The sequence below is a fragment of the Daphnia pulicaria genome, chromosome 6 (assembly GCF_021234035.1).
Source record: "Daphnia pulicaria isolate SC F1-1A chromosome 6, SC_F0-13Bv2, whole genome shotgun sequence".
NCBI classification, from domain to species: Eukaryota; Metazoa; Arthropoda; class Branchiopoda; order Diplostraca; family Daphniidae; genus Daphnia; species Daphnia pulicaria.
In genome coordinates this window covers 13,106,269-13,128,072 of record NC_060918.1, presented here as the reverse complement: position 1 = coordinate 13,128,072, position 21,804 = coordinate 13,106,269, and the positions used below count along the sequence as shown (strand labels likewise).

General features: G+C 40.1%; 3 protein-coding genes across 3 annotated transcripts; 2 read left to right on the top strand and 1 right to left on the bottom strand.

Annotated features, from left to right (window-relative positions):
* The first annotated feature begins 523 nt into the window (after positions 1 to 523).
* Positions 524 to 2,816, top strand: LOC124341915 (galactokinase-like). The gene is made up of 9 exons (XM_046794870.1): positions 524 to 778; positions 929 to 966; positions 1,043 to 1,238; positions 1,316 to 1,448; positions 1,523 to 1,648; positions 1,723 to 1,904; positions 1,989 to 2,139; positions 2,212 to 2,332; positions 2,393 to 2,816. The coding sequence occupies exons 1-9, from the start codon at positions 655 to 657 to the stop codon at positions 2,510 to 2,512; spliced, it is 1,191 nt and encodes a 396-aa protein (XP_046650826.1). The 5' UTR covers positions 524 to 654; the 3' UTR covers positions 2,513 to 2,816.
* LOC124341914 lies at positions 2,610 to 4,466 on the bottom strand. The gene is made up of 5 exons (XM_046794869.1): positions 3,541 to 4,466; positions 3,270 to 3,476; positions 3,067 to 3,200; positions 2,809 to 2,997; positions 2,610 to 2,740 (listed from the first exon to the last, which is right to left on the bottom strand). Exons 1-5 carry the CDS (start codon positions 4,327 to 4,329, stop codon positions 2,677 to 2,679), a joined length of 1,383 nt encoding a protein of 460 aa, XP_046650825.1. The 5' UTR covers positions 4,330 to 4,466; the 3' UTR covers positions 2,610 to 2,676.
* A 488-nt stretch (positions 4,467 to 4,954) lies between these two features.
* LOC124341920 (DNA excision repair protein ERCC-6-like) lies at positions 4,955 to 14,407 on the top strand. The gene is given in 20 exon segments (XM_046794876.1): positions 4,955 to 5,170; positions 6,159 to 6,255; positions 6,638 to 6,812; positions 6,991 to 7,034; positions 7,037 to 7,078; positions 7,289 to 7,448; positions 7,655 to 7,978; positions 8,041 to 8,392; positions 8,680 to 8,695; positions 8,985 to 9,005; positions 10,030 to 10,986; positions 11,048 to 11,645; positions 11,706 to 11,851; positions 11,909 to 12,088; positions 12,155 to 12,286; positions 12,352 to 12,526; positions 12,597 to 13,274; positions 13,344 to 13,441; positions 13,502 to 13,608; positions 13,677 to 14,407. Coding segments are annotated over 20 exon segments (4,989 nt in total). The 5' UTR covers positions 4,955 to 5,018; the 3' UTR covers positions 14,212 to 14,407.
* The last annotated feature ends 7,397 nt before the right edge of the window (positions 14,408 to 21,804 follow it).

Here is a 21,804-nt window from a genome sequence, read left to right as displayed (position 1 = left end):
TAAAAAGGTTATGCCTTATGGAGTTTTCGACATATTTCATGTAAAACAATCATACAATTCGCCGCACAAAATTTTTAAAGTTGTGAAAAATTCAATTTTTCCATTCATTCCTGTTTTAGTCCCTAGTCCCTAAAACTACTTACATCATGTGGTGTCAAGTTTTCCCTCAAAAGCACGCTCACAGTTCTGTATGATCACGAATTAGGTTAACGTTATGTAGATATTTCGTAATTAAATCATGGGCAAATTTCACAATTCAAAATCGCGCCATTTAGTTTACGTTAGGCACATGGTTGCCCATTCTAAATACGCCTATAAGACTTGTGAAGCTTGCTAAGTTGCTAGTTGCTCTGCAATCTTCATTTTATACATTAAAAATAATTAAAGTTTTTAACTTATTATTTGAAATACAAGGATGGAATATAAATTTTACAAATTTTCATTATATGTGTAAATTTACTAAATTACAAATTAGTAAGAATTTGACCGTGACTTCCGCCAACAGGTTCCACCTTTAGCTTGCACTCATGCACGCCACGGTCGTCTGCGATTTAGAATTAGAACACCTGTTGCGCTGTATTCACAGAGCAAAAGACTAATAGAGCGAAGTATTGTATTATATAAAGCAATAAAATCGAAAAAAAAAACTGTATAATGGCTCATGAAAATGAAGACATTCCGACCCTCGTGAAAAGAGCTAATGATCTGTTTATGCAAAGATTCAAATACGAAGCCTCCGTTTTCGTTTGTAGCCCTGGAAGAGTCAATTTAATAGGTGGTAAGTGATCAATATTTGAATAATATTAAGACTCAACCGGGAATAACTTTCAGTCCGCCAACTTCGATATTTTCATATGAAAGTTAATTGTTTGTGATTACCTAAAAAAACCTCTTGTGATTGTCATTATTTTATTTTATTTTGTTTTAGATCATGTGGATTATAATGGTGGATATGTTTTGCCCATGGTAATGAAATGAACCCTATATTTTGGTGTTGCACAATATATTGCCTAACAGACAATTACTTTATTCTTAATCATAGGGAATTCCTATGGCAACTGTTATTGTTGGATCTTTAAATGAACTCTCAATATGTAGAATTGAAACAGATGCAAAAATCCAAGGGATTGATGAACCCAAATATGTTGAATTTAACATTCCTTCTAAAGATATAGCAGTTGAGCCTGGATCTCCAAAATGGGCTAATTATGTTAAGGGTGTAGTAGCTGGTTTTCATGGTAGGGTACTGTTTCTTTTATAATGTTAATACTGATTTGAAATCATTGTTCTTATTTTTAATTAACTCATTCTCTAGGACCTATCAAAACAGGATTTGACTGTGTGATAGTTTCTTCTATTCCTGTGGGAGCAGGACTTTCAAGCAGTGCAGCAATAGAAGTTGCAAGTTATACTCTCCTGGAAGAATTATTAAGTAGCCCTTCAACAAGGTACATCATAATTGTTTCTGATGTCTTAAATAATGAAATAATAATGGTTCTCTATTTATTTTTTTAAAATATAGTTTGAAAGAAAAAGCTTTGGCTTGTCAGAAAGCTGAACATGTTTTTGCTGGATGTCCATGTGGAATTATGGATCAATTTGTATGTACATTCGCTACCTCTGGATGCGCCTATTTACTGAACTGCAAGTAAACCATACAAATTCGTATTGCTATTCGAACATTAATGGATTCCTTAACATTGAACGATTAATTACTTTTAGGACAATGGAAGGCCGTCATATACCTTTAGATGATCCTAGTGTTTGCATTTTGATCATAAATTCTGGGGTGAAACACGAACTGTCAGGATCGGAATATCCGTTGCGACGAGCACAATGCGAACAAGCTGCTAAGACTTTGGGCGCTGCGTATCTGTGTGACGTCAGTCGCAAAGCATTGGAAGGTATAGACCAATGTTTGATAAATAAAAATTGATAGGTTGAATAGATAAAAGTTTGATAGCAGATTTATACTTAACCTGTTGTAGAAAATAAGGAGTCGTTAGATGCCGAAGTATTCAGACGTGCTCTTCACGTTATAAATGAAACTGAGTATACCTTGGAATTTGTTGAATTTTTAAAAGAAAAAAATTATGTTGAAGCTGGGCAGCGTATGATACGAAGCCATAAATCTCTCAGGTATTCATAAATTAAAATGTTTTGTTCGTGAGATCGGATTGAATATTTCTTTTCTTCATTATACTCTTTAAGCGATCTGTACAATGTGTCTTGCCAAGAGTTGGATATCATTGTTGATATCGCGAGTAAAATCAATGGCATCTATGGAGCTCGGATGACTGGAGGAGGATTTGGTGGATGTGTCGTCGCTCTGGTGCGTTTTTAAATTTCTGAAAAAGTGAAGACTACTTAAATATTTTCTTTCTTTCTGCAGGCTGAGACTGATAAAGCATTAAGCGCGATGGAAACTATTCGAAATCAGTGCAAATCTCAAAACATTTCTCCAATTTTATACATCTGCAAGCCATGTGAGGGCACTCGCCGCTTGAATTAAGCCGTGTGTGATTACATTCGAAATAAGTGATGAAGTTAATATTTTTTTAAATTCGTATGCTTATTACTCTAGTACGTACATGCTGCCTAGAGAAGGGGTTGATATAGTGGTTGTATTTGAAAAAGAACATATAATTTTGTTAATTTCATTAAATCAAGTTGAATTTACACATCAAACACATAATCTGCCTTCTGAAGTTTCTTTTTCAGTTGAGACGCCTTCTCATCCCTAAATAAATAGAGAAAATTGGTGTTGGAGGGTGTTCAAATGAATCAATAAAGATAATCATGCTTTACCTGATAAATCGTTTATGGTCTCCTTTTGTCTCGACATTACGAAGCAAAGTTTGGAATTCTTCTCGAAATTGGTGCTCCATTTTTCGTTGAATACGTTCAATTTCTCTGCTTATCTCCTTCTTTTCCATCCCGGCTTCGGCACCTTTAGTTGCGGCCATATCTTTCAATTCGTTGAGTTTTTCGTCGTAACTAGTATGGTATTACAGTAAAGCAATTAATGATGATCGCTTCCACTTTCTATCACGAATTTGAATCTACCTCTTTTTTAGACGTCCAAGTTGTTCTTCAGATTCTTTGAGCATCGCAGCTTTTTGAAGATTCTGCTCTCTAACTTCCTTGCGTAGCTCATTGTACTGTTCTTTTAAAAATGTTTTCCAGACATCTCCAACCACCTGTAGCAATAAAATGTTGATTCATATGACAAACAAAACGCGTTATAAATGAATTAATAACGGAAGTACCTTCGAAATCTGGGTGCTGTTTTTAATTTTTTCGTCTTGTATTTTTCTTTCAAGTTGTGATAGTTTATTATTTTGTCGGCTTTGGGTGACGAATTGCCGGTGACGAGCAGCATGAGCTTGATTGAACAATGTTGATGTGACGGTAGCTTCACGACGTAGGTGAGCTGCCTTGACAAGTTTTGTTTCAAGTTCCTCTCTATTCTTAATCTACACAACCAAAATGGAATGAAAGAGAAATGTGATTAAATATTTATTAATGGGATCATCATACCTGCTGTTTGGTTTCCATAAGTTGACTGTTAATTTTGTTCTGTATTTCGGCTGCAGATTTTCTTTTGGCAATAGAGAGGCCGATTAATCTCTTTTCTTGATGTTGGCTTTGCTTTTCCAGCATTCTAAGTGCTTTAGGTGACAAATTGCATAGGCCAATTTGATCTTCTACGTACCGCATCAAATCAGAATCTTCAACTGGAGTTCTACTATAGGCTTCTTTCTTCATTTGGTTTTGGTTGACCACTTTCCTCACAATTCTTTCATACCTTTCTATATCTCTTACTGACAAATCTTCAGAGTTCTGGATTCTGTTTCTTATGGTTTGAATGCTTTCCTCACTTTCATTATCTTCATCTGCACATTTTTGACGATATTGTTGGCTAAGTACAGAATATGAAGTTGGTTTCTTGGGAGTTTGGTTTCGAAAGTGTGTCTTTCTAGCACTGCTAGATAGAACCTGAATTTTTTTACCAGGGGTCACAAGAATCTTCATTTTATGTTCTGCAATTGGCTGATAAGAAGATGTTTCAGTGTCTGTAGTGGATTCCACAACAGAAATGTGTTGCTTTTTTCCATTTTTCCTATCCCTCACAGTTTGAAATTTACAGAGTAATTCAGACCAGGTAGGATTATCTTCAGATGGAGGATATCTAAAGGGTAAAGGGCTAGGATTTTCACACTGTTTTCCTTCGATCGGAGAAGACGTAATCATCATAGGCATGTCATCGAAAAAAGCAGATTCACACTTATCAAGTCCACGTTTTAATTCTCGAGTTTTAATATCCATTACGGAGAAGACTGAAGGTAAGTACTTGTAGAGAAAAATGCCAAGTTAAAAAATGTAGTAGTGTAGTAAGTGAGAAGACACAGTGACACACGAGCAACACAACACATGAACACAAAATGAAAATCGAAGAATTTTGAAAATTGATCAATACAATGATGCCAGTTCGCTTTACTCATTTGAGCTAAATTCCAAATTCAAAAAATACTCCCATTTTTTCAAATTTAGTTTTTAGAAAAACAACTTGAGAGGCAAGCTCTTGAGTTTTTATTGGATAAAACCTTGTTGAATCAGTTGTATTATGTAAAGAATAATCTTTTACTTTTCATGAATTAAAATTTTTATTGAAATGTTTGTTCAGTTCAAGCGGTATATTTATCAAAGAAGTCACAAGCAGGTTATTATTCCTTTGTACACTGACAATTTAAATTATTTGAAAATGTTGATCAATTTTTTAAAAAGAAAATGGATCTAATAGAAAGAACGCTATGCAAGCGACAATGCTGTAGTAAACAGACATCTAGCGAGGAAAATTCGAATTGTGAATAGAGAGCGCCTGCAGCCAAGGTAGACCCGTAGTTGCCGACAGTCCTGTGTTACAGACAGTTCCGAGTCCACCAGTTCTGTTGAGTCGAGAGAAGTTTGTGTTGGGTTTTGCTTGTGAGTTAGTGACAGTCCTCTATAAAACAGGAATGGCCTCCGTCAAAGAAACGGGGAGTTTTTTCACTCATGGCGATTCGAAACAGTATGAATTTGTCCTAACTCTCTACCCACAAGCCTTAAAACTTAAAGCCAAGGAGAAGAAACTCAAGAAGCCCGAAGACCTGCTGAAACTCGACGCATGGTAAATTTGTCTTTCTACTCTCTTCGCGTCCTTGTTCATTCGTGGGTGCATCTTGTAAGCTAGTGTGTTGTCAAACGTGTCCCCCAACTCATGGTTGCTAGTTAAGAGCTCACAACTGCTGTTTAAACTATGCTGATAGAGAGAGTAAGAATCAAAAATCTGTTTTTGGCTCACGACCCGTGCTAGTCTAGCCCGCCTTTCGAACGATACCTCCTTTGTCGTCGAGCCAAAGCCTCGAGCGCCATGGCAGGCGAAGCCAACCCACAGTCATTGACCGCGTCGCTGGGCTTGAGAGAGAGGAAGGGAAGGGAGGATTTCTAAACCCGGGAACCGAGACAAGAATGTTTTTCCGTTCTTTTTCCTTTGTCTCCCTCCATTGCTCGCGCCCAACTCTATTTTTCTTATTTTCATTTTTCTCGTCTCTTGCTCGGCCATCCGCTGCCGAGTCCGACCGACAGTCCACTGAAATTGTCTTCTCCTTCACGGCCCTCTTTTCATCTCTCGACCGCTCCGTGATACACTCTCATGCAACCCGCTTTTTTAGTTGCAGTGACAGTAGTACTCTCCAGTCGTCTCGTTACGGCTGGCTGGCAGCATATACTCTCTCCAAAGTCAGCTACTAGTTCGTATGAAATGCACGACTCGATCCCCCCCTCCCCTTCACACGGGCTCCCCAAATCAATAAGAATAGACTACTACCCCAGGCTACAGAAACCCGTCGACCTCGCTCGATTTCAATGGCCGCTTTTACTTGGGCTCGACGTCGTAGTGTAGACGCGCATTTGGCCCTCTTTCCGTTCCTTATTTTTATCTCGCATCGACTATGGCACATATCAAAGACGAGAGAATTCATAACAACAAATCCCCACATTCACATACTCTGCTCACAGCCTTGAACTTGACACGCGATTAGTTTTTCACGTGTATGCGTGTAGTATCCATGTGGTTCATTCAATTTTTTTTCATATTGTGCTTTTGTTTTCATCAGGTATCAAGAGGAATTACCCAAGAAAATTCGAGCTCGGGGTAAAGACGCACATCTGACCCACGACGAACTGGTTCAGTGCATGAAATGGAAGTTGACGGTATGTTGTTCAACATAAAATATTGTTTTGGTATTCTTCGCTAGTTTTTCTGTCATTATTTTTTGGTGGGCAGCACCATTTTTCTTTGTGCCAGCACTGCAGTCAGTGACGACGATCAGCACAGTGCCAGCTCAAAACAAAAGACGCCATTAAGGTTTTAACGATGCAGCATGTTCGATGCGGGTTGATGCCCGGTGCTGTGCTGCTCGCCGTTGATGTATATTCCTTAGGGTTGCAACCCCCCACCATTTCCGCTTTTTCTCTCATTTCACATGCTACTTGCCTATTATAACTAGTATTGTGTTCCATTGAGCCAAATTCGTTAATGGAAGGTTGAGTGATTAGCGATTGCCTCGAGTTGTTTGGTTTTCTGTGTAAACAGAGAGGTCAATGGAGACCACGGCTGCAGAATCTTGTCCAACTGAATACGCCCCATGCAGTTGAAGACCAAAGCCGTGAAGCTTTCAAACAAATGGTCCTTAAAGGCGAAAAAGGCATCGAGTCTGCTATTCATAGTTTGGCGAAATTGAAGGGTGTTGGGCCGGCTACGGCTTCAGGTGATTTGAAAACTCAACGTCGTTATTCTGGATTTTAAATGCTAAACTCCAAAATGGAAGCCGAAATTTTTCGTAAAATCTGTTGCGAGAGAATAGCGCAATCTAATTCACCAAAAAGTAGATACAATTTGCTAATTGCCACGGCTCATCCCTTTTGTTTTTTAACTGCAATGATTAGTCCACCCTTCAAAATCCCGGTAAGGGTGTTATTTTTGTTTACAAGCTTTCGGTTCTTTTCTCCAACTTGCGAAAACAAAAGAGCAAAGGTCAGTGATTCTATTTTATGATGGTAAGAAAGGTTATAGTTTCGCGGGGCATGTTCTATATGTCTTGTTTACTCTTTCGTCCGCTGGCTGTGTGGGCTGATTATCGATTTTTTAGTTTAGAGGCAAAAGTGTGGCATTTGTTTTCCTCTTTTTTGTTCTGGTTTTCTGGAAGGTTGACGTTGATGATTTAATTTGTGTTGGGGCTTTTAGAGAGGGAAATTTTACTCGCAAATGATCAACTTGGTGATGATCAACACTCCCAAAGCGGTGGCCACCGAGACCCGGAAAGCTCTGCGCAAACTACCCAACCTCGAATCCGCTTTGAATAACCTGAGTAGTTTGAAAGGCGTTGGAACAACCATGGCAACAGGTATGGGAGAGTTTTGTTTGTTATTTGTGTTTTTGTTTTGTTAAATCCTGGTGATGGGGTCACTTCAAATTGTCCAAGTCGTATACGAAGGCAATGACCTGACATGACAGTAGGTATATAACTCACAATATGTACTTTTATTAAGTTTCTTTTCATATTAAGCAGACATTGTTGATTAATGATTTTCTTATCTTGTGTTGATGCAGCTATTTTGGCAGCTGCCGCTCCCGAAATAGCTCCTTTCATGGCCGACGAGTGCCTGATGGCAATCCCTGATATCGAAGGCCTCGACTACACCGCTAAGGAATACCTCAAATATGTTCAGCACATCCGAACAGTTGTGGACCGACTCAACGCCGAGAACCAAAACAGTGCGTGGAGCCCTCACAGAGTGGAACTAGCCCTTTGGTGTCATTACGTCACCCGTAAGCTAGAGCCATCTCTGCTGGATGGTATTCCTGGTCTGGAAGAGGAGAGCAAAGAAAATGGTACGGCAAAATCGAGTGATGTTGCTAACGGTTCCCCTACAGGTATCGCGATACTGTCTTAAAAATCAATTCTTTTCTAACAAATTTCCTGATTGTTATTGCAGCTGTAGATGGGAAAGACAGTGAAGATTCATCTTCCGGGCCGCTTGCGCTGGCCAATACAGAGGATTCCTCTGAGGCAACAAACGATTCCTTATCGGTGGTGATTAATTCTGAGGAGACAAGTCGGGAGCCCACGACTAATGGTAACGGTAATGATACTACCAATGATAACACCAACGACAACACCACCAATGATCACGATTCGTCACTGGCTGATGGCGTACCAACCAATGGTGCAAGTGTCGTGGCACCAGATGACAATGCTGCTGTCGTCGGAGGGAGAGATGACAATGCTGTCATAGGAGGAGATGACAATGCAGTTGTCGATCAAGAAGAATTGTCTTTGGAACCTTCGTCAAAAAAGATTCGACTCCAGGAGCCCGAGGAGGGAACCGCATAATCTCTCTAATATCCCACCTATCTGTCTTTTCTTTCCTTTCACTTTCTATATCTGTTCCCTCCTTTTTCTTTTATACAGTTATGATTCATTTTTTCCTCTTTTTTTTTTAGAAAATGAAATTGAAATAACTTCTTTAAGTAATTACTCTCCTTTATTGGTCAACTTACGAATGGAGAGACGATGATGACTCTTCCGTATTGCCAGTCAGTCACAGACTAAAAGGACTTGTACTTGGTTTCAGTGCCTCAACGGCGCAGGTAGGCCGATGTCAAAATATCCTCCTCCCCCTCACTATAGGAAAAAAAAAAAAAAAAAGAAATAATCGAAAAAAACTGTACGATCCTTGGACTTTCAGCTAGCGAATAACCCATCTCGGTTATTTTACCCCCCGCTTTGCCAGCTTCAAATTCCCACACAAACTCTTTCTCTTCCCATTCTTTTCAATGGAATCATTCTCCCACTTCATCGTCCTCTAGTTCCGGCAGAACGCAAGATGCTGCATCATCATTTTTAATATTATCTTTATTTGAAAAAAAAAAAAATTAGAAACAACCACCCGAATCGAACGTAATTAACGCCCAAAAATTTACAATGTGTCGTCATATTGGAATTGGAATGTTTGCTCTTTAGCTTCGGATTATTCTCTTTTCCGCTTGAAAGTTTGGAACGTATAGGGGAAAAAATCTCAATACATTTGCGGGTTGGCGGTTCTATATTAACATTCCAGTTACCTGAATCAATAACTGTTTAAAGAAAGATAAATCGAGGCGGTCACGATACACACAGCGGATGGACTGAAAGAAGTGCAAGCCAGCTATTATCTTGTCAATGTAAAACTTTTCTTTTTCTTCTCTCTCCATCACCATCATACCTACTTCTATGTCTGCAAGTCTATTTTATAATCTTGTGACTTTCTTTCTTTTTTTTTTTCGACACGCTCTTTCCCTCTGCTCCCGCGCCAACTATTCACAATCTCCCTCCCTTAAAAATCCTAAACTTATTTTGATGAACTCGAATCGGATTGAAATGGACGACGACGGAAAGAAAGGCTATCAATTGTTTTCCTCTATGCTGAAAGTGTTTCTATTGCAATGAAATAGTGTTGTCTAAAAAAGACTTGTATGTGCAAGCCTCTCGTGTGTATTTCTGCAATTGTTCGTAACCTGGAACATGCAACAGACTGACAGCTTCACTTTCCCACCTGAATTTGGGTTTCACACTCTTTACTTTTTTATTACCTTCGTTTTTTATGCCGAAAAACTTATTCCTCTTGATTTTTTTTTCCATTTTTTCCCGTCAACTATCAGCTGTTTCCTTCGGATTTCTTTTCGAATCTGTAGTGTCAAACTATTTAGTAATTCATGCCCTGCTCGATTGATCTGCTGTGTAATGTATCAGATCTTCGAAGAAGTACACGACTGAAAGTGTCTTTATTTAAAAGAAAATTTGGAAATCCAAGAAACTCGTTTTTTTTTAATTTGAGTTTCGAAATGAATTTCCGGAAATCACACAACCCTGGTTTACTTGAGTTTACTGCAGACGAAGTAGAGTGTTTGGAATGTGGATTGGATCATGTTTGGATTTGTGACAGTCGGTCTATTTTGAAATGGAAGAACCTAACGAAAGTCCAGAGAGTGTAATTGCATCCGTTGTGAATGAAAATGAGACCCCGCGAGTCTTGCCCAACTTTCAAATCAATCGTGATATTATCGAAAGTGTAGCTATCGAAAATCAATCAGAGGAATTGAGATCTCTGGGTATCACCGTGTATGATCAGTCGAAATTTGAAGAAAGTATTCTACGCCAAGTTGACGATGCACTTGAGGAACAAGAACGTCACAAGAAAGTTATTAATGCCAAGAAAATATTGGCTTCTAAAGATGGTGACAAGGAAAAAACTGTGGCTGACAAGCCACTTAAGATACGGAAAGAAACAGAAAAGGAAAAGATGGTCCGGCTTGGTCAAATGACACCTTTTGGCACTGTTCTAGGTTCTGGTGGCAAAACTACTGAGTTGACGAGCTTTGAAAAATACATGTTGGAACAAGAAAAGCTCCAAAATGTAAAGACAAAAGTTTCAACTAGAAAGGGCAAAACCCTCAAAAGCCCTGCATCTGTTGTGAACCTTAGCCCGGGGAAAAACATAGTTAAAAGAGTAGCCCCAAAATCACCAACCAAGACATCATCAAAAAAAGGATATCACAATTTAAATGAATCCGACAGTGATTATGTTCCAAGTGATGAAGAATCTCCCAAACCCAAAAAGCCTGGGGGCCTTCAAAGAAAAAAGAGGAAACAAGAAATAATTGAGAAAGAATGGAATACTGATGATAGTAATTGGGAGTATTCTGAGGATGAAGAAACACCCAAAAAGAGAAAGTCCAAGAAAACTTCAGACCGGATTGTCGACGATGGAAATATCAACGACTTCCGAGAAAGACTAGCCGTACTCCCGCATTTCGAAACGGAAAATGAAGATTGTGAAGAATTCGAAGGTGGTTATCGAATACCTCTCTCCATCTGGAATCAACTGTATAATTACCAAAAGGTTGGTCAAAAGCAGTTTAAAATTTATTCAATAAAATTTAACAACATATATTTTCAAATAGGTAGGTGTCCGATGGATGTACGAGTTGAGGTTGCAAAGGTGTGGTGGCATTCTCGGTGATGAAATGGGATTGGGAAAGACCATTCAGGTAGTAGCATTTCTCGCAGGATTGGCACATAGCAAATTGCTTACTCGGCTATCGAGTTATCGCGGACTCGGTCCAGTTCTCCTCATTACTCCGGCTACAGTGATGCACCAATGGGTCAAAGAATTCCACAAATGGTACCCTCCTATTCGAGTTGCAATACTTCACGAATCTGGTTCTCACACGGGTACCAGAGATGCCCTTATCAAATCCATCAATTCAACCAATGGAGTACTCATTACGTCGTACACAGGCGTGCCGCAGTACTCTGAACGTTTGCTGCAACTTGATTGGGACTATGTCATCTTAGATGAGGGACACAAGATTCGTAATCCGGATGCTCAAGCGACTTTGGTGGTCAAACAGTTCCGCACTTCTCACCGTTTCATTCTCAGTGGATCTCCTATGCAAAACAATTTGAAGGAACTTTGGTCGCTGTTTGACTTTGTTTTCCCGGGAAAGTTGGGAACCCTTCCAATTTTTCTACAGCAATTCGCGGTTCCCATTACACAAGGTAAAACTGCAGATAATCTTGGGTTATGCAAACTATTAAATCATATATTTCCCAATCTAGGTGGTTACTCTAATGCATCTCAAGTTCAAGTGGCTACTGCCTACAAGTGCGCTACAGTTTTGAGGGATACCATCAATCCGTATCTGCTGCGCAGGATGAAAGCTGATGTCAAAGATCATCTCCAGTTACCCGACAAAAACGAACAGGTGGGATACAACATTTGCACGTTATCATTGGATGCTTTCTAACAATTGCAACTGCAGGTTTTGTTTTGCCGCTTAACCCAAGAACAACGGCAGTTGTACCAAACTTATTTGGATTCCGGGGAAATCAAGAGCATCATTGATGGACGCTTGCAAATTTTTGTCGGCCTCACGAACTTGCGGAAAATATGCAACCATCCGGATTTATTTGACGGCGGACCGCCTGGTTGTAAGAAAGAGGTAAATTCATCAAGAATAAAGAGAATAAAAACACAAAAATAATTTTTTAAATGGATACACGATCAGTTCAACGAGAGTGACCCCAAGAAACAGTTTGGATGTGTCGAAAGATCAGGGAAATTATTAGTCGTCGAATCTCTATTGAAAATCTGGAAGGAACAGAACCACCGTGTCTTGCTTTTTTCTCAATCAAGACAGGTAAGTGTCGAGATAAATTTCGTACATGGGTGTGACTTTTTATTTAATTTAAACCGTGTTTTTAGATGTTGGATATTTTGGAGTGCTTCATACGACAGCAAAGCTACAACTATTTACGATTAGATGGAACTACCAGCATTGGATCACGGCAGCCCATGATTGAGAAATACAACAAATCGGCAGATATTTTCGTCTTTTTGCTCACGACACGTGTTGGAGGTTTGGGTGTGAATCTGACAGGTCTGCTCGTATTTGCTCTTGTTTGGTACCGTTATGCATTTTTAATTTAATTCTCGTCCGTCAAGAACAGGTGCGAATCGAGTCATTATATATGACCCCGATTGGAATCCGTCTACCGACACCCAAGCCCGTGAACGCGCCTGGAGAATTGGCCAGCAAAAGGACGTCACCATTTATCGTTTACTAACTTCTGGCACCATCGAAGAAAAGATCTACCACCGCCAAATTTTCAAGCAATATCTCACCAATCGTGTGCTCAAGGATCCCAAGCAAAGACGTTTCTTCAAATCGAACGACCTCTACGAACTCTTCACTCTGAAAGATACCGACAACCAGTGCACAGAGACTGAAGCGATCTTTGCGGGAACGGGTTCTGAAGTGGCGACCAATCCGCACGACGGGCCGCCATCCGGCAAAATGGACAAGCCTAGCGACGACGAATGGATGCGTCAGTGGAAAAAGGAAAGGGAAAAGAGAGAACTCGAATGGAAGAAATCGCTGGACAAACGCGAAAAACAAAAGACGAAAATGACTGAGACGGAAGAGGAAAAGCGGAGACGGAAGAAACGAGAAGCCAAAGAAAAGAAGGAAAAGAAGCGAATCAAAATTGACGGTGCGAAAGTCAAACACGTTGTTAAAATGAGTAGCCACAATTCAGTCGCTGTCGATTTGGATGATGGCAGCACTCCATCCACTTCATCCAATAACCAGGATGACTATGTTCTCCAACGGCTCTTTGCCAAGACAGGTAGCATTATCCTTTTCAATTCGACGACTGTTCAAGTCTTATTTTTTTATTGGTTTTCCTTGATAATAGGAGTAATGAGTGCCTTACGCCACGATAGTATTATCGATGCCGGAGATCCAGACTATGCGCTAGTGGAAGGTGAAGCGGAGCGAGTCGCAAAAGAAGCTGTAAGACATTTCTATTACGGCGTTCTAATATTTGATCTAATCAATTGGTGTGTCTTCTAGGTCCAAGTTTTGAAGAGTTCTCGCCGTAATTGTTACAGAGCCGAAGCAGGAATTCCTACGTGGACTGGAACAAGCGGAGCTGTCCGTTCTGCAGGCCCTACAGACACGTACAAAATTGCTCAAAGCTCTCAGCGTTTTTATGTATTATTACTTGGTATTATTTGATCGTTTCCAGGAAGAAGCCTCGCTTTGGTGCCAAAAAGAAATCCGTTCTTCCATCTGTCGGCGCTTACACTTCATCACACCATGCGGAAATGTCGAAAGAATCACCTGGAGCTGTTGATGCCATTGATTTGCCGATTCCAGGAAGTTCGAATGCGGTTCTCAGTTCACAAGATTTGCTCAGTCGAATGCAAGCGAGGAACCGGTTGCTGGGCTTGCCAGGCAACAGTGCAGATGACTGTACAGCAGGCTCTTCTTTCCGATCTGCCAATGAGGAAGAGTCGCTAATCTTGGAAACGCAATCGGCTCCGTTGGAATTCGCCACGGGCGTCGACTACCACACCATGACCGAAAATATTCGATCCTTTGTGGCCTTTCGTGGTGTCACACCTGGCCAAGTGACAACGACCGATATCCTCAGCGAGTTTGACGGAAAGCTCCCCCTTCGGGGCGCTCCTCTCTTCCGTGCCCTCCTCAACCAACTGTGCAGTTTCACTAGAGATATCCACAACCAAGGAATCTGGCAGCTGAAACCCGAATTCCAATGAAAAGTCAATTTCCATTTCTCTTTCTCTTGGCTGTCGAAAAAAGTTAAACAAAATCCTCCGCCGTCTATTTAATTTCCAGGTTGCGTTTATTTACAGTTGATAATCTCATGTTTTGATATACTCATTTGTGTTATACATCCGTTGAAATTGCCCCTTTTTATTGAAGATAAAGTACGTGCGAGTGTTTCATTGATAACTGGTTTCGTTTTATCTTTTTCAAACTCTGCCTTTTTACATTAATCCCATCGACGATAGATGGCTGGACGTTCACTGTTTTGCTAGCTGCTCAGCTCAATCTTTGCACAACATTTCGATTGAGGTAGGCCAATACACCTGAACCGTACCGAGTAATAAAATGAAATCGCTAGATATGAATGCATTACCACTACCCTGATCCTGATAAAGAAAATTAAAATCGCACGCGCTTAGGGTTTAGAATTCTATTACTCAACGATGTGAACGAATAGCATGGCTTCAGGGGGGATTACTATTTGTCTCTTTATCTTATTTTATGATAACGATTTTCTCAGATATTCAACTAGTAGATCCCAAGCAGGGCGAAGAACACATGCACCAAATGTTCTGTAATAGTCCATTCGAATTTTATCGATCATGTGCGCAAAATTGCTAAATCAGAGATGGAACCATTCTTTCCGGATTGTTTGTTCTTTTTATGTTTCTTTGTGGCGATTTTTCAAAAGACAAATTTCGGGTTGGCGTTACTCCATATCTATAAAAGGTATAGACGAGCTTTCCACTCAAAAACATATTTTCGACCTTAAGAGACAGTACTATTTCAAGGTCTCACCTTCCTGTCAAATCGATTGTCGTTTGAAATATAGCAGAATGAGGTCACTTCTTGGCCAAACAATGATTTCCAGCTGGATGGATACACATCCGTAACTGATGGTAAATATTCACCAAACCCAAAACAGCTGCTGCTGCTGTCGATGTCAATATTTAAAAATTAATCAACGAGGCCATCTTTTTTTCTTCCTGATTTGATCGACAAAGTTATTTTTGACATTGCTGCGGTTAAAAGCCCGAAGGAAAAAAAAATTCTTTCTTCACCTGGTTCGAAATCGTCGATCACCTTCCCGCAGAAAAAGGAAAAAAAAAAAAATTACGTTTCGGTTTTTATTCCACATAGTCCAGCTGTTTTGGAGGTGAACCACCGGCGACAGGATCGCGGCGAATAATAATGCGACTCGGAATTCCTGCATCGAAAGGGAACAACATTTGTTGTTGTACGAATTCTGCCACCGGGGTCGGAATGAGATGTTTGCACCGCCCATGGTCTGCATTTGCCGAGGGACAGATGGGCGAATTGGAATCGATCACCCCTTTCGTGTTTGGGCACTCGTGCAACAAGAGACAAAGACAATAGCCTTTAGTTTTTCTGTCTTTTCATTTTTATATTTACTTGATAATATGGTTTTAACAATGTCCTCGCGTCTGCACCGTTCCAAATCGTTCCGTCGGCGCAGCTCCGTAACAACAACTATACGTACAGCAGCAACCTTCACATTCACGTTGCGGGACACGTGTTAAGGAAAAACTTACTATATAGCCATCGGACTGAACTGCTGCACGCTATTCCTGCTAACTACTATATCCTTGTCCGCAATTTGTTAATTTGCGAGCCATATAACCGCATTATTAAGAGCTATACAATCAGATAAGGATGTACATATCCGACTCCAGGAAGAATCTCAAATCAATTTCATGTTTTATTTGTTATTTCCGAAAACTAAAAAAAAATCCCAGCCAAGCGAAATTTTACACGACAGATTTTAACCGTGAAGTCTCAAAGCTGGAATGATCCAGAACTCTGGGCTGTGCTCAGATTAGAAATAACGTCGCCGCTTTCAGCCTATATATGGTCGCCTGTACACAACAGCCGAACGTACGCAATAACTGGCTATAATAAAAATCAAACATTAACATATTCACCTGAGAGAGAGATTAGATCTAAGGCGAGTTGCCGATGTTTGGAATCTAACCCGCCTCTCTCCAGAAGAGAGATCGTTTGTTGATGGCCGAGTGGTGGCCGGTGTAGTAAAGCGGAAGGGAAAAGTCAGAGCAGCGCAAGGACGAAAAACGAGCGAGAGCAAAAGAGAAAAATTGGAAAACACAAAGAATCAAAATGCACAACAACAACAACACGAAAATTATAGGCAAAGAGAGAGAGACTCTATAGATCAGACGTCGCTCGGAGCGCTTATTCCAAAATGATATTTATGGCACCCTAACATTGTCGATTTTGCCGCCGGCGTGAGTCTGTGTGTGTGCGATCTGCGCCTATAATCTCTTCACGGTCCTTTCTATAAATAGACATCGTCACTCGTTTGGGTCGGTTGAAAGGGCGATACAAGAAGAGAAACAAAATAAAAGATTACAACAATTTGGACAAGAGGTTTTTCTTATACAGCCAGGTTTTGAACAGACGCAAGAGGAGGAGCGCTATTGTGCCCGCAGGCTATCCAAATAGCCAAAAAAGAGAAAATGATGTTTCGACTGGAGGAGGAAATCGTGACTGGAATTACATTTATTGACGAGTGCAACTCGAATTGGATTTGAATTGTTGTTGTTGTTTTCCGGCCACGAGGTACGAAACTCACGGCGGTTTTCCATGGCGTTATATTCGATAATAAAAAACCTCCGACAGACTGAAGACGGACTCACACGACCTTTCTGTGAACGCCCCCCTCGAACAAAGTCTGCATTGCGGTTAAATTTGCACAGGAATGCAATCAACGACTCTGCTGGCCAAGACAACTAATCATCTCATCCGTCAATGTCATGTATACTTGAGGGTCTATGAATCGCACAGTGGACCGTCTCGTCTGCGGTGACGTCTGACCGCGCTCATAGACTTGGCGCTCACCGGTGCGTAGATTTTATTTATACGTGGCTCTGGCGGTCCGGTCGCGATTTTTATTTAAAATCCCGCGATGGGCATCCCAGCGCACAAAAGTCTGGGAATCCGTCTACATGTATACATATTTGATAAGTAAATGGCACACACAACAATTCTCTTTGCGTCGTTTGTTTTTTATTCAGAGTGGCCGGTTGTTCCTTGTCATCGGATGAGAGACTGTGATAAGACCGCGGGAATAATAAGGCGGGGACAGAATTGAATGTCACGATTGCTGTACTGGACAGGTCGTGATCAGTCCGTTTTGATCTTTTGTCGTCTCTTTCGCAACTTGGACACGTGTATATATATAGATGGTCTGTTTTTTTGTTGGTTTTGTTTTGGGTTTTTGGCTGCAAATTTTTTCCAATCCAACAAAATACCTGTTGTTGCTGCATTCATTTCTGTTATGTTATGTTAGATTCCGCTCTCGGCTCTCGGATACTTTTTGACGACCAGTTGGTGATACTGGCGTCGGAGACGGGACTGGACCAGTCACGAAAATAGCCGTTGAAATCTCTTGATTCCATACAAGGAAATTTTGGGTTGATAAATATAGACGCAGATGACTGGCATATCTTATCTAGGACGTCAGTTTTTGGTTTGCTGACTGCCTAACTTGCCTAAACTTGTATATTTTCCCGTAAAATCTTTATAATTATACTCTCAAATTTATCAAGTGTGTGCATACTATATTCGTCCTCAACACTTGATGCGGATTAAAAATTTTCTAAAAGTCATGACTACTTGTACCCCCACTCGCAACCCGTTATTGCGATGAAGAATAGGAAACAATGGAATATGCTCTTGTCTGCTGGCCTACGTGCTAACGATCGCGTAGGACACACCGTTTTGCGTCAGCAGACGACCGACCTCCCATTTTTGTAAATTATTGTCTACATTTCGAATTAATGTTTCTTCTTTATTGTTATTTTTTTTCTTTTTCGGTTGGAGTTTCTATTTTATTTTGCAATTATTGCGAGTAAAGAAACAACAATAAACCAAAAGTTGAAAAAAAAAAAACATTCCATCAACGAATCGATGCGTGATTCCTAGCGATTATTTCTCTCTTCCTTTTACCCAAAAGTCATGCCAATGTATGAAAGGCCAGAAGATGTGTATCAAACAATAAAACGATAGAACAAAGTGTTATATAAAGTCTTGTTGGTCAACCGTTTTCGTTGTAAAGATGTATATGATTTTATAGTATTTAATTGGGAGGTCGGTAGGTGGGCAAAAGAGGAGGTCTTATAATATTGTCATATTTTTTGGGCATTTTTTCGTTTCCATTTTTTTTTTTTTACCGAAATTACTTAGAAGCGAACAGGCACAACACCTTTGGCGTTGCGATGGCCACAGCTACTTTCCCAAGACATTGTATTTTATTATTGTAATTTTTTCTTTTCCTTTTTTTTCTTTTTGGTTCGTCCTATTTTAACGACCCGAAAGCAGAGAGACTATTGGTCGCTTGTCTTTCGAACAAATGGTCAGCGTATGTAACCTCGAAGAAAGAAAATGAGTATTTCTCCGTATTTGTATAGCCTATACAATGTTTGTCAAAGAAAAATTTTCTTTTTGGGGAGATAAACAGATCGATATATACAAGGATACATAGTATTGTATAGTATTGTATATAATAAACATGGCCAACTCCGGCCAACTCCCAAATCGCTCGCGTGTAATACACAAAAATATATCAAAAGGGTTCGTTTCCCTTCCTGCACAACTTTCACCCGAAAAAAGAAACAAACAAACAAACAAACAAACAAACAGAATCCAAAATCAGAGTATAAAGAAAAGGGTCAAACGGTATAAATGTTGTCCTTTCTTTAGATTATGTTAATCGATAGAGAGCTATATAGAAAGAGTTAAAAATACAAAGGTGTTGTTTAGATTCGTTCCCGGATCCACGCAAGACCAGACTCTGATGTTGTTGGAATCCCTTTTATATTAGAATATAAATAAAAATGTGTATTCGTTTCGAAAATGGTCACCATTATAAAAATAGAATTAGAGAGCGGGAATGACGAAATGACTGCGGTTGATAACATTACTTTTACTGTGCTGCCAACAGCAGCAGCAGACAGGAGAGAAGAAAAAACGGGACTATATAACTTGACCAGCACTCTTCGATACATGTGCTGACGCTCCAAAATAATTGAAAAGAAAAAAGAAAAACCCTCCGCGCGTGTGACCGACAGGTTGATATCAATATTCAATTGCGCACCAGGTGAATAAATCAACCGGTCTCCGACCAATATCGACTTTTAGGACTTTTCAGACACAAGACCAAAAGAATATCAAACAACAACAACAAGAGAAAAGAAAGGTGCTGTTGACTTTGACCATTCTTGTATGTTGTTACATGCATAGTATATAGACATTTTAGCGTGTACAAGACCAAAGTGTTGTGTGCATAATAATAACTCAAGAGAGAGAGAGAGAGAGTACAACAAACAGCGCAAACAAAAAGAAATGGCCAATAAGACAAGTGCGCACACTCGCGTGCAAAGTGGATGGCTGGTAGTAGGCGAGCAAATGAAATGCGCGCACGGCCGACCGCGCTGTTTGATTCCGCGCGGGACAACCTGTTTTATTTTTTTTATTTTTTGGCTGTTGGGGCCGAGCGTTTGTGTTCTTTTTTCTTTTCTCTCTCTCTCTCTTTTGAATCGCTCAGGTCGCCCTTGTCTAGCGGCCAACAGTTGGGGTTTTTCTTGTTTTTTTTTATATTTTTATTGGTCCTTAAAGAGCTGGCGGCGTTGCTATTTCGGGCTGCTTTTCGTATGTGTGTGTGTGTGTGTGTCCGACAGAACAGACTCATGGCAATAAGTAACGGCGGTTTTCTCTCGATGGCCGACTTAGCAACAGCCAGTCAGCCAGCCAGCAGCTTGTAGCCAAGAAAGAATGACGTCGGAGGATCTTTTCTTTTTTATATTGCATTTGATCGTCAAATATTAAGATAGTATAGGTATTATACCTGGAACGTGATAGCCGCCTTTCTCCCTTCTAAATCTTCGTCTGTACATTCATCCGGCCCTCTTTTCTTCTTCTCTCTCTCTTTACTTTCTTGTCGAGGAAATATTTATACAACAAAAATGGATAGAAGATCCTGTAGAAATATTTTCTTTGGACCTGTCGTCCCAGACATTTTTATTTTTACAAGGTAGAAAAAAAAATTATAATTAAAGGAAAAAATTTAAAATAAAAAGAGGTAACATTATAAAGAAAAAAAAAGCTTTGATATGCTGCAGGTGATGCACCGATCCATTGCTCTTTCCTTTATGCAAAAACAATTGAAACAACTTCACCAACTAAAACCAGGTGAATAAAAGGATGGGGAGTAATCTATTCAAAAGGGCTGCAACTTACAAGTTTCTGGGCGGTTGGATATCATCAAAAGGAGAGTCGTAGTCCCAAGACTCGACTAAATAACTGCATCGACGATTGCACATATATTTGACTTGTGATTTTTCCTTTTTTTTTTCTTTTGCTCTTGTTTGTAACTCGGAGGCATGCATGACAAGAAACTCGTTTTTTTTTCTTCCACCAGCTGGCTCAAAATGATCTCTCTCCTCTCTCGCTTGTCTTGTTTTCTCATTTTGGCGATTCTGCGTTTGAAACCAGACGAATAAATAAAATAAGCCCAAACACCGAAATCTGCCCTCTATACCACCTTATCCCCCACCCCTCTCTCTCTCTTGACAATAGCCAACAAAGTTATATTTAAAAAAGGAGAGAAAAAGTGGATAATAACAAAAAAGAGTCGACATTGATCGCATGCATTGATCTCTTTCAAGGACCCTGAAGGACGTTCTCTCTCTTGTTGCGTGCGTCGTCGTCGATTGTATCGCCATCATCGAGAAGGGCTCTCTGCTCGGGAGAGTTTCTCATTAGATCGATCTGATGATTGCCCCGCCTAATTGCCGGCACGCAGAATAGGCCAACACAGCACATAGCAGCGCATAGCAGAGAAATGGCGAATGACGTCATTCGTCATTTGGGAAATATCTCAACTAAGCTTATTGAACGGAGAAGAAAATAATTGCAGTCTTATTAGTGCTGTGCTGTTGTATTTAGTTCTCTGCTCTAAAAAGAGCGCCAAGCAGGTTTTTAGTCTCTTCCTTATCTATTCATTGATTCCAGTTATTTCTTTCTTCCTTTATAGTTACCCGAATCTCATCCGCTTAATCAGAAATGCCGTGAAGGCCACACGCAGCATTGTCAGTCTGGAAAATCCTGAAACACCCAAAATTGGACCCACACAGATAAAGCGAAGATTATGGAGTTGTTATAATAAAAATAGAAGAAAAAGAAAAATACCCAAAAACCTTTTCTGAATGATCGTACCCGTTGCCCGGTGATTAGACTTCTTCTTCTGGATGTCTGGCCTATAGTTATATACCTGAACTGCTGCCTATATACCCACCCAAAAAAATGAAAAAAGGAAAATCCCAAAACTGGTTGACTAAATTTTGTTGGCTGTTTGGTATTTTATGATCGACTGCGCTGCTGGGCAACAGAGGAGAAAAAGCAACTCAAAATTAAGTATCGAATTAACATATTTCCAGTTATGTATATGCAGTATGTTTATTATTAAGGGGAAATGCTATATAGTAGGTTAAATGTTTAAATGTTTTGTCGATGTGCGCTCCTCCACGTACACCAACCGACGTCAT

What these genes read in the sequence shown, in the direction of transcription:
- LOC124341915 (XM_046794870.1), top strand. Translation starts at nt 655, where the DNA reads ATGGCTCATGAAAATGAAGACATTCCGACCCTCGTGAAAAGAGCTAAT. An exon ending in AAGAGTCAATTTAATAGGTG is followed by an intron (nt 779 to 928) that starts GTAAGTGATCAA and finishes ATTTTGTTTTAG; the next exon opens with ATCATGTGGATTATAATGGT. An exon ending in GTGGATATGTTTTGCCCATG is followed by an intron (nt 967 to 1,042) that starts GTAATGAAATGA and finishes TCTTAATCATAG; the next exon opens with GGAATTCCTATGGCAACTGT.
- LOC124341914 (XM_046794869.1), bottom strand. Translation starts at nt 4,329, where the DNA reads ATGGATATTAAAACTCGAGAATTAAAACGTGGACTTGATAAGTGTGAA. An exon ending in TTATGGAAACCAAACAGCAG is followed by an intron (nt 3,477 to 3,540) that starts GTATGATGATCC and finishes TTGGTTGTGTAG; the next exon opens with ATTAAGAATAGAGAGGAACT. An exon ending in ACAGCACCCAGATTTCGAAG is followed by an intron (nt 3,201 to 3,269) that starts GTACTTCCGTTA and finishes TTATTGCTACAG; the next exon opens with GTGGTTGGAGATGTCTGGAA.